The sequence below is a fragment of the Emys orbicularis genome, chromosome 1 (genome assembly GCF_028017835.1).
Source record: "Emys orbicularis isolate rEmyOrb1 chromosome 1, rEmyOrb1.hap1, whole genome shotgun sequence".
Classification (NCBI taxonomy): domain Eukaryota; kingdom Metazoa; phylum Chordata; order Testudines; family Emydidae; genus Emys; species Emys orbicularis.
The window spans coordinates 257270279-257283229 of record NC_088683.1 but is presented as its reverse complement, the minus strand read 5'-3'; the positions used below and the strand labels follow the sequence as shown (position 1 = coordinate 257283229).

Genomic DNA, 12951 nt, shown 5'->3' with positions numbered 1-12951 from the left:
GCCCTCCTCATTTTCCCCTATGCCTCAAGGTGGGGCTATGGTGACATCATGTCAGATGCTCTCGTTCTGTGCCTATGATGCAAGAAGCTATGCAGAGCCTGGGAGCATGCTGAGTGAAGACGGCACATGGGGCGCTCTGTGTGGGACTTGGCATCATGCTTAATGCAGATGGAATGTTCAGAAATTTTAGGCGCAAGCTTCTGATAAACTCTACTGAACCTGTGGAAATGGCAATTTTCAGAGGTTTAAAACTGTCAAATCTAAATGATTTTTCCTGGGCACAGCAAAGGGGACACCTCACTCCAGGAACATCCCCATTCCAAATTACAAATCTCTGGAGGCACCCGAGCTCCCAAGAATCAATAAAAAGACATTTTAACATGGTCAAAACTACTTATTTTCCTCTAATAGTGTTCTCTAGACCTTTTCTCTGCCCTCTCTCCCCCCCCCCCCCCCGGAAACATTCAAATTTCAGCATGAGGAAGAGAGCAAGGCTGGAAAATTTCAGCCCGAATGCTTAGTGTGGCAAAATTACAATAAACTGAAACAGGAAATTCTGAATGGAAGGTGTTATACAACTTTTAACCATAAGCTTCACTACCAGTTTCACTTATAATAAAATGCATGCGGTGGTAGTATTTATTTATTTTTTTGTATTGCTGTCGTGCCCAACAGCCCTAGTCCAGGATCAGGACTCCATTGTGTTGTGCACCGCACAAACACAGAACAAAAAAACTGTCGCTGACCCAAAGTGTTTACAATCTAAGTATAAGACAAATGACAACAGATGGAGCGCTACAACGAGACAATACTGGTCGGTATGAGGGGCTGTGGTCTTAGCACACCGGTGGGCCAACCACTGTCAAGGTTTTTTTTGTAGGCATCACCGCGAAGGAGAGTTTGAAGGAGGATAAGCAGATGGCTTTGCGGTTGTTTACAGGGAGCTCTTCCCAAGCATGAGAGGAAGCACAAAGGTTCTTGCTTGTTTGAAAACTTAACAAGTAGGTGATGGAGGCTGGCATCATTGGCCGATAGGAGGCAGAAATTGACTTCCTGATAGTGAATGAGAGAAGCTAGGCTGGGTAGGAACTGGTCCTGTAGTCATGTGGTAATGCGTAGAGCTAGATGAAAACTTGTATTTATCATGTACTTTTGACCATCTTACATGCCCTCTGCCTATTGATCCATCTTTCACTGGACTTAGTCTAAATTCCAAACCTCTGAGCCATTTCAAACAGCTGCCATTTTTTAAATAAAATTGCTTAAAAAATGTATGTATTTTTCCAGACTCTGTGGAATTTCCTCCTCAAAATCACACTGTTAGTATTGAGTCTTGGACCAGTGGCATGTGTAAGGTTTGATATCTTGCAAATCTTCAGAGCCATTAGAAGGAACATTGTTACGATTATTAGTATTATTTCCAATTATTGTTTGTTTTGTTTTAGTGCCCACATATGATTTCCAAGAAGAAATGGTAAATTTTACACAGCCCTAGCTACTGCAGTAATAGTTAATGAAAATTCTCTTGTAGTTCAAGTATTAAACCCTGCTACAGTGTTTTGTATCTGAAAGTCTGCGGCTGAATGTTCAGCAAAAACAGATGCCCTGCGTGGTGTATTGTCTGTAGAATTTTAAGACAAGAAGTTTGATTTCAATGTTCTGTTCTTAATAGAAATGTTATTGCTTTGAAAAGCAGGGAAAGTGGGTTTCCTCCAAAATGGGGGGGGGGGTGGAAATTCCAACTGTTACAATACAAAATTGTAAACTGATAGTGGTTTGGGGCCATACTACTGAGATGACCAATCTGAAAGCTATGTATGAGTGGTCTCTGTGGCTCTGTGCAGGATTTGCCTGTGCAGAACAGCTTGCAGGATCAGGGCCTTAGAATGGATGCAGGAGCAACCCTGAGGTTCCTTGACTCTGAGCTACTGGCATGTGTTGTGGAGATGACTAACTTGATCTGCAGAAGTGGAATGCATCCTGTCGTTAGAACCCTCAGGGATCAGTGTGTGAGTTAGCCATGTGTGCGGTATAGTGAACCACATGGCCTCCAGCATTAACAGAATTTTCTTATCCATTTAATAATTAAATGATTTAACAATTCGAATCTGACCTAATCGGATATCAGCATTCCCTAGGTGGAGTATATAGGTTAAAAAAGTAAGAAGTCTAATAAAAAATATAAAGACATTGTAAATCATGAACCCCAAAATAAGCTACAGCTCATTATTTGAAAGTTTGCATATTTTGCGTGGGTTCATGTACTGGTAAATTTACAGGGCTAGAATCCACCTCAGATAGAGTGGATTGGTCAAGCTTATGAGTTAAATGCTCAAAAGCTGTATGTACCAGTGATAGTTATCCTAAACCAGAAATATGAGTTAAAGGCTGCTTGACTTGGTTCTGGGAAGCTCAGGGGCAGTAGAAGCCTTTCTGTGGTAAAAGAAAATAAATGTTCTGTTTTGGTTGATACATATGTTGTTTAGCTTTTCCTTTGTTAGTATTGATTCTTTCCTTTCTCATTACTTTTGGAAGCCTAGTTCCACTTTTTGGCTCCTATAAATATGTAGCCCATACTTTTGGCCAACTTGCAGTGAGGAATAAGAGGATGGGTTACTAAGACCTATAATAGAATCATAGAATATCAGGTTTGGAAGGGAGCTCAGGAGGTCATCTAGTCCAACCCCCTGCTCAAAGCAGGACCAATCCCCAACTAAATCATCCCAGCCAAGGCTTTGTCAAGCCTGACATTAAAAACCTCTAAGGAAGGAGATTCCACCACCTCCCTAGGTAACCCATTCCAGTGCTTCACCACCCTCCTAGCGAAAAATTTTTTCCTAATATCCAACCTAAACCTCCTCCACTGCAACTTGAGACCATTTCTCCTTGTTCTGTCATCTGCTACCACAGAGAACAGTCTAGATCCATCCTCTTTGGAACCCCCTTTCAGGTAGTTGAAAGCAGCTATCAAATCCCCTCTCATTCTTTTCTTCTGTGGACTAAATAATCCCAGTTCCCTCAGCCTCTCCTCATAAGTAATGTGCTCCAGCCCCCTAATCATTTTTGTTGCCCTCCGCTGGACTCTTTTTTTCCCAATTTTTCCACATCCTTCTTGTAGTGTGGGGTCCAAAACTGGACACAGTACTCCAGATGAGGCCTCACCAATGCCGAATAGAGGGGAATGATCACGTCCCTCGATCTGCTGGCAGTGCCCCTACTTATACAGCCCAAAATGCTGTTAGTAAATTAATAGTAAATATTAATTCAGGAGACCACACTTAGATGACTAGAATTTTCATCCACCATAACACACAATATTTATCTGTATTGAATGTAGCTAACAATATGTAACTCATTTATGATAAACCATCAGTGCTAAATAAGCAAGAAATATTTCCATATCACTTTACAAACCTAGAATAAAAAAGCACCATCATTACAATATGACAATAAACAAACCACGATCATATGTAATTTTTACAAGCACAGCATGCAGAGCTTCCTACAAACTATATAATTCTGCATCAATTTATATTTGTTTTCTTTAATTATTGCTGTGTTCTGCTACAGTATATATTATAGCATATACAAGTTGCCAAATATACCGAAAAATTAGCAATTCAAGTAGTCTATCTTGTACTTGCCTGTCATTTTCATTTCTGTTGTGATTGGCTGGCAGTCAAGTGCTGGCATTACACAATTGGTTTTGATAGGAAATTACCGGAGCAGAGCTCTTTATTTGTACTCGGTGAATGCAGCACATGAAGCTGAACAGAGCAGAAAAACAAAGCTCATCTTTACACAAGGATTCAAGTGTGATCTTTCTCACAGATGTTTCCATTTCAAAGTAGTGCATCTTATCTTACCTTTATAGCATATGACTTTGAGCTCTTAGATGCCTTAAGGATTTTTTGCCTTGGTGAATATAACAATTGCCCTAAGAGAAGCTTTCTAACATGGACGACTATGAGAATTTCAGATGGAAGGACTAATGTAATACATGGATCATAAAAGCTTGAGTTTTTGAAGGGATTAAGACACGAGTAAAATAAGAAGCCAGTCCAAAAAAGGAATAAGAAAACAGATGCAAAAGGAAAAGGATTTTGTTTTTATCCAGGAATAGTGATACTGAAAACTATATGAAAGATGGATTATACTGGCAACAAAAATCCTGAGAAATCAAAGGGGTTTATATTCCACTGAAATAATAATTGTTCAGGGTATGTGAAACCTTGCCTCCTGTGGATAAGCACAATTTACGGCTTAACTGACTGACAAGCTGCATGGAATCCTTTTGGGAGTGCTGCATCCTCCTAATGGTATATCAGATATATTCATGTGTGTATTTTAAATAAATAACTTAAGGCTCAGCACAAGAAAGGTTAACCTACTATTTTTTTTAAACTGTGAAATATTACTAGAGAATATCAGACCGTTTCATCTGTATGTTTAACTACAGGTTTTTTTGCTCCCCCAAACTTAGTTTACAAGATGCTGGAATTGGATTTATCCTTGTCATAGATCGAAGGCAAGACAAATGGACCTCTGTGAAAGCCTCCATACTGCGAATAGCGGTGAGTTCTTTTTTCAGTTAAGGCCTTTATGGTGGTCCTTCCAGGTTGAACCTATCTCATATATAAAATGTACTAAACATTTTTTTCTTTTACCAGTGTTACAGTATAACTTTTTGTTCAAGAAATACATTCTAACTGTTCTTTCTTCTGTTTCTGATTTAACCCACCAATACCCAGTGGTATGGTGTACAGCTGGGGTCGGCAACCTTTCAGAAGTGGTGTGCCGAGTCTTCATTTATTCACTCTAATTTAAGGTTTCGCGTGCCAGTAATACACTTCAACATTTTTAGAAGGTCTCTTTCTAGAAGTCTATAATATATAACTAAACTATTGTTGTATGTAAAGTAAATAAGGTTTTAAAAATGTTTTAAGAAGCTTCATTTAAAATTAAATTAAAATGCAGAGCCCCCGGACTGATGGCCAGGACCCGGGCAGTGTGAGTGCCACTGAAAATCAGCTCGCATGCTGCCTTTGGCACGCGGACCATAGGTTGCCTACCCCGGTGTACAGTATGCTTATAATGTGGTCTGCAAAGTAACTTCATCCCTACCTAGGTTCAAATGGAAAATAGCTTTTGCATTGGTAACCCAAAGCTAGTAGAGCTGAGCTGTGATCATTTCACTGATCAAACAAGCTTTGGGTTGTTGTTGTTTTTTTATGAGGATGATGATTTTTTTAAAATGTCAGTTTTGGTTTAAATTGAAACCGTCTCAGTATTTGTTTAAATATATGAAACTCCATCTACAAAAGTACATTTATAGGAGGAAGTTCTGTGGTTTAATATTTCAAAAGGTAGATACTACATACATTTACAATCTGCTAATTCTGGTAACATAGTTTTAAAACAGGTTTAAAAGAAAATTCAATGGCAGGTGTTTTAAGTTGTTTCAGCATGCATTTCATAACTTTTTAAAAAAAAATTACCAGAGCTTAACTAACATACCTTTCAGTTATTAATTTTTTTAAATTAAATATAAACAGAATTGTTAAACAATACAAGTTATTTTATTACATAAGCTGCAAAAGAGAGGCATGTCTAATAATAAAAAATGAATATTCACTTGTACACTGATCAGGTCCTAATCATAACCCTTTCTTATATTTTTTGCCTCTTTCAATCTTGTCATGCTGGCATTAATTACCAGTATTTCAGAGTGTTTACCAGTAAGTGCAAAACCATAGCGCTGTAACCATTTCCTGTATAAGCGGTTCTCCTCCTGGGAGGTAAAAGCAAGTCAGAATCAAAGCTGCAAATTATTTGCCATCTTGGCATTGCTGCTTTGTTCTTGTGGCATTGCCACAAGGCTTCTTGTCTGTTGTAGCATAGCAATTTGTTTAAATAGGTTTGACAATATGATATTCCCATAATAGGACTTGGAATTTTCTGGATGTTAAAATATGTTTAATAAATCATTGAAAAAATGCTGCAAAAATGAATCCTGATAGTACTTCATGAAAATTTGAGACTTAGCATTGAGAAGATTCCAGTACTGAGACCTGAAAAGAGCTGAGTTTGGAGTGGTTGGGGGTGATTAAAGAAATGGAATTCACTCTCCGGTAGTTTGTGAACTGTTCCCCAAAATCCAGCTTTTCTGCTTGATGTTATAAAATCACAGTTGGTTGCAAAATTGCCTTTGATGTTGGGTTCTTTAGCAGCCATGATAAAGTTTAGAGCTTACAGTAAGCTCTAATGTTGTGGTTTTAAGCACCAGGTCCATATGAAGTGCTCCATGTGTTGAAGAAATGGGAGATTTTTGTCTTTCACACAACATAGAACCTGAATACCTACTCACTACGATACATATGAGACCTGTAATTGCAACGACTGCAATGGCAGCTGGAGTCTTTGCTTGAAGGAAGTTAAGCTTTAAAGGCAGAACCTGGCAAATATGCATAGGCTGTTGCAATGGAATCATAAATGTTCCCTTCTCTCGTTAGGTCCTGTTCTGTGTGCTATTTTAAAAAAATCAACGATTCCTTAGCTGAAGTTGCACACGTGCTCAGCTTTGGCCTAATGCTGCTTCCGTTGATGTCAATGACAAAACTCCCGTTGTCTTCAGTGCCAAACACATTTGAAAATTCCACTTTACCATCCCAGATAAAAATGTCGTGGCTAGATAGAGATGACATTGTGACTAGACAGGATAAGAACATAAGAACGGCCGTACCGGGTCAGACCAAAGGTCCATCTAGCCCAGTATCCGGTCTACCGACAGTGGCCAATGCCAGGTGCCCCAGAGGGAGTGGACCTAACAGGCAATGATCAAGTGATCTCTCTCCTGCCATCCATCTCCATCCTCTGACAACAGAGGCTAGGGACACCATTCCTTACCCATCCTGGCTAATAGCCATTAATGGACTTAACCACCATGAATTTATCCAGTTCTCTTTTAAACACTGTTATAGTCCTAGCCTTCACAACCTCCTCAGGTAAGGAGTTCCACAAGTTGACTGTGCGCTGCATGAAGAAGAACTTCCTTGTATTTGTTTTAAACCTGCTGCCTATTAATTTCATTTGGTGACCCCTAGTTCTTGTATTATGGGAATAAGTAAATAACTTTTCCTTATCCACTTTCTCCACATCACTCATGATTTTATATACCTCTATCATATCCCCCCTTAGTCTCCTCTTTTCCAAGCTGAAGAGTCCTAGCCTCTTTAATCTCTCCTCATATGGGACCCGTTCCAAAGCCCTAATCATTTTAGTTGCCCTTTTCTGAACCTTTTCTAGTGCCAGTATATCTTTTTTGAGATGAGGAGACCACATCTGTACGCAGTATTCAAGATGTGGGCGTACCATCGATTTATATAAGGGCAGTAATATATTCTCAGTCTTATTCTCTATCCCCTTTTTAATGATCCCTAACATCCTGTTTGCTTTTTTGACCGCCTCTGCACACTGCGTGGACATCTTCAGAGAACTATCCACGATGACTCCAAGATCTTTTTCCTGACTTGTTGTAGCTAAATTAGCCCCCATCATATTGTATGTATAGTTGGGGTTATTTTTTCCAATGTGCATTACTTTACATTTATCCACATTAAATTTTATTTGCCATTTTGTTGCCCAATCACTTAGTTTTGTGAGATCTTTTTGAAGTTCGTCACAGTCTGCTTTGGTCTTAACTATCTTGAGCAGTTTAGTATCAAGTGTATATCATGGGAGACATTTATGAACGTTTTAGCAACTGCTAACTAGAAATTCACTTTGCTAACAAGAAATGCACTCACTTATATTTGTTTGTTGGGACTGCTCCAGTACACAAGTTTTGTTTGCGGCGCATAGATTCATTTAATCATGAAACAAAATTAACTTAATGACCCACTGAAATTTTGTTTCAGGTGCAGAGACTCTGCACTAGCAGTGGCAAACAAAGAGCTAATGCCCTTATAACAGGGCACGCTCCCCGCTGGGGTGTCCTTTCAGGGCTGCGTCTGGGGATTAGTTCTGCCCAATGTGATGCCCCCTTCCTTCTCTCAGTTCATGATACAGCTCCTCATGCTCTCTAGGAGTTGCAGTGTTTCCGCTTCATGGCTTGGCCCTCTGACCAGGCCACTATACAGTTTTCCCCTTCCAGGGAAACACAGTCTCACCAGACCAGCTGTCCAGTGCCATTCCAGATAGTCTTCTGATTCAAGACTGTGCTTCTTTCTTAGTGGCTGGTAGGAGAACCTGAGTCTACCTGCTACTCTGGGTTCCAACCCAGGGACCCTACTATAAGTAGCCATGGTCTGTACCGTCTCAACTTTTACTGCCGTTTCCCTGGGCCTCTTCCTACTCTGCCCTCCACAGGCTTTCTTCTACACTACCCCTCTGGGTAAACCCTTCCCTTAAGGTCAGGCTGCTAGGACTTCTGTTCCACCCCTAGCTTTCCTCCTTTTCTCCTCACTAGGCCCAGAGAGTGACTGCAGACCTCCCCACTACAGCCCCCTTCTGCTCTCACTTCCTGGCTTTATCTAAACCCTCTCCTACTTCTGTTCCAATGGGCTCCATCTCCAATTAGGACTTGTCAGTCAAGCCTAAATCTCTCCCCAGGTGAAGGCTACTGGGTTACGGGAGAACCTCAGGGTTGTGAACACATCAGGAATGGAGGTTGTTCATAACTCTGAAATGTTCGTAACTCTGAGCAAAACGTGATGGTGGTTCTTTCAAAAGTTTACAACTGAACATTGACTTAATACAACTTTGAAACTTTACTATGCAGAAGAAAAAAGCTGCTTTCCCTTTATTGTTTTTGGGAGTTTTTGTTTAACACACTGTATTTGCCTCTTTGGGGGGGGGGGGGGTCTCTGCTGCTGCCCGATTGTGTACTTCCAGTTCCAAGCGTAGTGTGTGGTTGACTGGTCAGTTCGTAACTCTGAGGTTCTACTGTAATTAGTCCCTTCTGAGCCACCTTAACCCTGTCAGGGGTGGTGTGGGGTGAACACTTCATCTCATACGTTCCCCCTCAAGACTGCAACGCTTGGAGGTATAGACATTTTCTACCCTGCATCTGCTGAAGCTGGGCTCACAGATCATCCCTTTCCTGCTCTAGTTCACCCACCTAAAGAAGCAGTTTGCCCTTCTGTTCCATGGTGTCCCATTATCTTTCCCTCTGAAACTGTAGGTCTTGTACTGCTACTTATAAAGTCTGCTCTGTAGCTATCATTTTCTCCTGTAACCCCTTCTCTGCTCTGCAGATTCCCTCAGCACCCTCTCTCTCAGCGTCTGAGTCCTTCCCATATACTGACTGGACCCAGTGTTCACCTCACCCTTCTTCAGGTTGGTCTTTGCAGACGTCTTTCTCACCTCCAGTTCTCTCTTGCCCTCTGTCATCACTGCCCTGTCAGCCTTCTCTACTACAGCCGTGCTCATGCTGTGGTCCACTAACCCTTTCTTCCAGCTCTTAATCAGGACCTTGCCCTTCTCTGGGTTACAGTTCTGTTCGTTATGAGGACAATGTCTCCTCATCTACCCTGATTCCCCTTAGGAAAAACAGGCGCCGCCTCCTTCCTGCTCTCTCAACAGGTGGGATGCCTCTGGGCTTTTCTGCTTTCCTGCCTTCAGGGTAGGGCTTCTTGTCTCCATACCAGTAGAGGCACTCTATTTTTATGTGTTCCCGCTGGCCACAGGCTTAGCACTGCCTTGGCCAGGCTTCTGGACTCCTGGCACTGGAAACACTTTTCCATTTCCCTCCTCTCTGGTCCCTGCTCACTTCCCGGAGGATCGTAAGCTAACTTTGCCAAATAACCGTGTAGGTATACTAGTGCTTCCCATTGTCTCTATTGATTCTCCAGGACCCGTGGCAGGGTTCCCTCTCCACTCTGAACTCTGGGATACAGATGTGGGGACCCGCATGAAAGACCCCTAAGCTTATTTCTACCAGTTTAGCTTAAAAACTTTCCCCAAGGCACAAATCCTTTACTTGTCCTTGGACGGTATTGCTGCCACCACCAAGTGATTTAGACAAAAATTCAGGAAAAGGACCACTTGGAGTCCCTATTCCCCCCAATATATTCCCCCAAGTCCCTCCACCCCCTTTCCTGGGGAGGCTTGAGAATAATATACTAACCAATTGGTTACAATGTGAGCACAGACCAAACCCCTGGGTTTTTTGGACATTGAAAATCAATTAGGTTCTTAAAAGAATAAATGTATTTATTTAAAAAAAAAAAAAAAGGTAAAAGAATCACACCTGAAAAAATTAGGATGGAAGGTAACTTTACAGGGTAATAAAAAGATTTAACACAGAGGATTCCCCTGTAGGCTTAGCTTCAGAGTTACAAAAAACAGGAATAAAACTCCCTCTTAGCATAGGGAAAATTCACAAGCTAAAACAAAAGATAATCTAACGCATTTCCTTGCCCTTACTTACAATTTTTGTAATCTTTTATATGCTCATTTCAGGTATGTTTTCAGGAGCTGTTTTTCCTGACTGGTCTCTCTCTATCTGTCCAGAGAGGGAACAAACAAAGAGAGCACAAACAAAACCTTCCCCCCAGATTTGAAAGTATCTTCTTTCCTTATTGGCCCTTTTGGTCACGTGCCAACCAGGTTATTTGAGCTTCTTAACCCCTTGCAGATAAAGATTCAGTATAGCTGCTCAGGAAGGATTTTATGTTACCCTTAGCTGTATGTTTATGACAACCTGTATAAAGTAGGGCCTTGATCCTCTGTTGTCAACCACCTTCAGTGGAAGCCTCAACTCTGGGGACCGGCTCAGGAGAGTATATCTGCCCTCTGCAAAGAAGGCCTCCATACATGGTGGGCTACATAGTCTCCTTTTCCTGCTACAGGCCTTCACATTCCCCTTGTGTTGGGGCGACCTTCATGCCCCCATTATCCATCAATTTGTGATGGGGCACTCTTCCTGCTCAAGCATCATCTCATGGGTGCATCTGGGAATTAGCTCTGCCCAGTATTCTCTCAGATTGTACCTCAGCCCCCTCTTGCTCTCTAGGAGTCACAGTGCTTCCTCTTCATGGCTTGGCCCTCTGGCCAGGTCACTATACAGTTCTTCCTTCCGAGGTAACAGTCTTCCTGGACTAGCTGTCTGGGTGCCATGTCACGACTGTGCCACTTTCCTAGTGGCTGGTAGGAGAACCTGGGCTCACCTGGTAATCTAGGTTCTAACCCAGGGACCCTACTATCAGCAACCAAGGTCTGCACCATCTCAACCTTTGCTCCTGTTTCCCTGGAGCCTCTTCCTACTCCGCCCTCCACAAGCTTTCTTCTACACCACCACTCTAGGTAAACCCTTCCCTCAAGGTCAGGATGCCAGGGCTTCTGCTCCACCTCTGGGTTTCCTCCTTTTCTCCTCACTAGGCCCAGAGAGTGACTGCAGACCTCCCCACTACAGCCCCCTTCTGCTCTCACTTCCTGGCTTTACACAAGCCCTCTCGTACTTCTGTCCCAATGGGCTCCATCTCCAGTTAGGGCTTGTCAATCAAGCCTAAATCTCTCCCCAGGTGAAGCCTACTGGGTTAATTAGCTCCTTCTGAGCCACCTTAACCCCTTCAGGGTAGTGTGGAGTGAACACCCCCGTCACAGCCCTGTTTAACTATCCTGCTCTCACAACCTGAGCAGTTGGATAGGATTGTGCAAACAAGGCAAGACTTCTGACTGAGAATTCAATTAGGAGCAAAATATTTCACCTGTGGAGTTTTATGTAACACCCCTGGATAGTCAGTGCTGAGACAAGAGATTATCAATGAATCTCCGAAAAGAGAGGCCCTGACACCAGAGTTGAAAAGTGGATCTCTCTTTTCCTATCGTATTTTAGGGTTTTATACTGCCATCCATAAGCTGCATATCTGAGGTGTCTTCCTCCAAAAGTCTGTTAGCAGTGGTGAAGTCCCTGATGGACTTCTCAGTGTCTCTGGCTCTCCTTCAGTTTATAAGACTATAACTTGGGGTAGGTTTTTTTTAATTTTTGTTGTTTGATGGGTTGGAGGGAGTGACTGATGATGTGTGTACCCTCTGTTTATGATAGAAAAGCGTTATCAAATAGTAACGCTTTGCAGCATTTCCTAAAGGTGACCAGACTCTGGATTCATTTAATCTGCTCTGGAAGTTTGTTCCATGTCTGGTTCCCCTTGACTAAGAATGCTTTGTATTCACTTCTTATACGCTTCGTATTGGGCTTTGTGAGCTGCATTGTCCTGTAGGAGTGCAGCTCTCTTAGTGGTTCATAGCTCAGTCTCTCATGTAACTGGGGCTTGATCCATTAATTGCTTTGAAGATTAGGACCCAGGCCTTAAACCGGCAGCAGAAGTGGACTGGTGACCAGTGGAGGGACTAGAGCAGGGATCAGCAACCTTTGGCACGCGGCTCGCCAGGGTAAGCACCCTGGCGGGCCGGGCTGGTTTGTTTACCTGCCGCGTCCGCAGGTTCAGCCAATCGCGGCTCCCACTGGACGCGGTTCGCGGCTCCAGGCCAATGGGGGCGGCGGGAAGCAGTGGCCAGCACATCCCTCAGCCTGCGCCACTTCCTGTAGCCCCCATTGGCCTGGGACAGCGAATCGCGGCCAGTGGGAGCCACGATCGTCCGAACCTGTGGACGCGGCAGGTTAACAAACCAGCCCGGCCTGCCAAGGGGCTTACCCTGGCGAGCCGCATGCCAAACATTCCCAATCCCTGGACTAGAGCATGGATCTGATGTGCTGACCACAGCCTAAAAAAACATTGACGAACCTGGCAGTCACATGTACTATCTAGAGCCTTTGCATTGTTTTTACAGTCAGCTTCAGATACAGTGAATTATAGTAATCTAGATATTGATCTCTGTGGCCAAGACCTGGTCCAGAGGGAGTGAAATTTCCTAGTGAGCTGGGGATAAAAGATGATGATGGTTTTTAGTAACTGATGTTACATAGTCATACAAGCTTAGTGATGAGTC

At 42.7% G+C, this 12951-nt stretch overlaps 1 protein-coding gene across 4 annotated transcripts in view; it reads left to right on the top strand.

Moving 5' to 3' along the window:
• MCF2L (MCF.2 cell line derived transforming sequence like) overlaps positions 1-12951 on the top strand; it is a 262818-nt gene that overhangs the window by 198809 nt on the left and 51058 nt on the right. For all 4 annotated transcript variants that reach the window (XM_065400851.1, XM_065400844.1, XM_065400835.1 and 1 more), the window contains exon 4: positions 4484-4574. In XM_065400851.1, coding sequence (XP_065256923.1) covers positions 4484-4574 — 91 coding nt within the window. The remainder of the gene's footprint in view (positions 1-4483; positions 4575-12951) is intronic.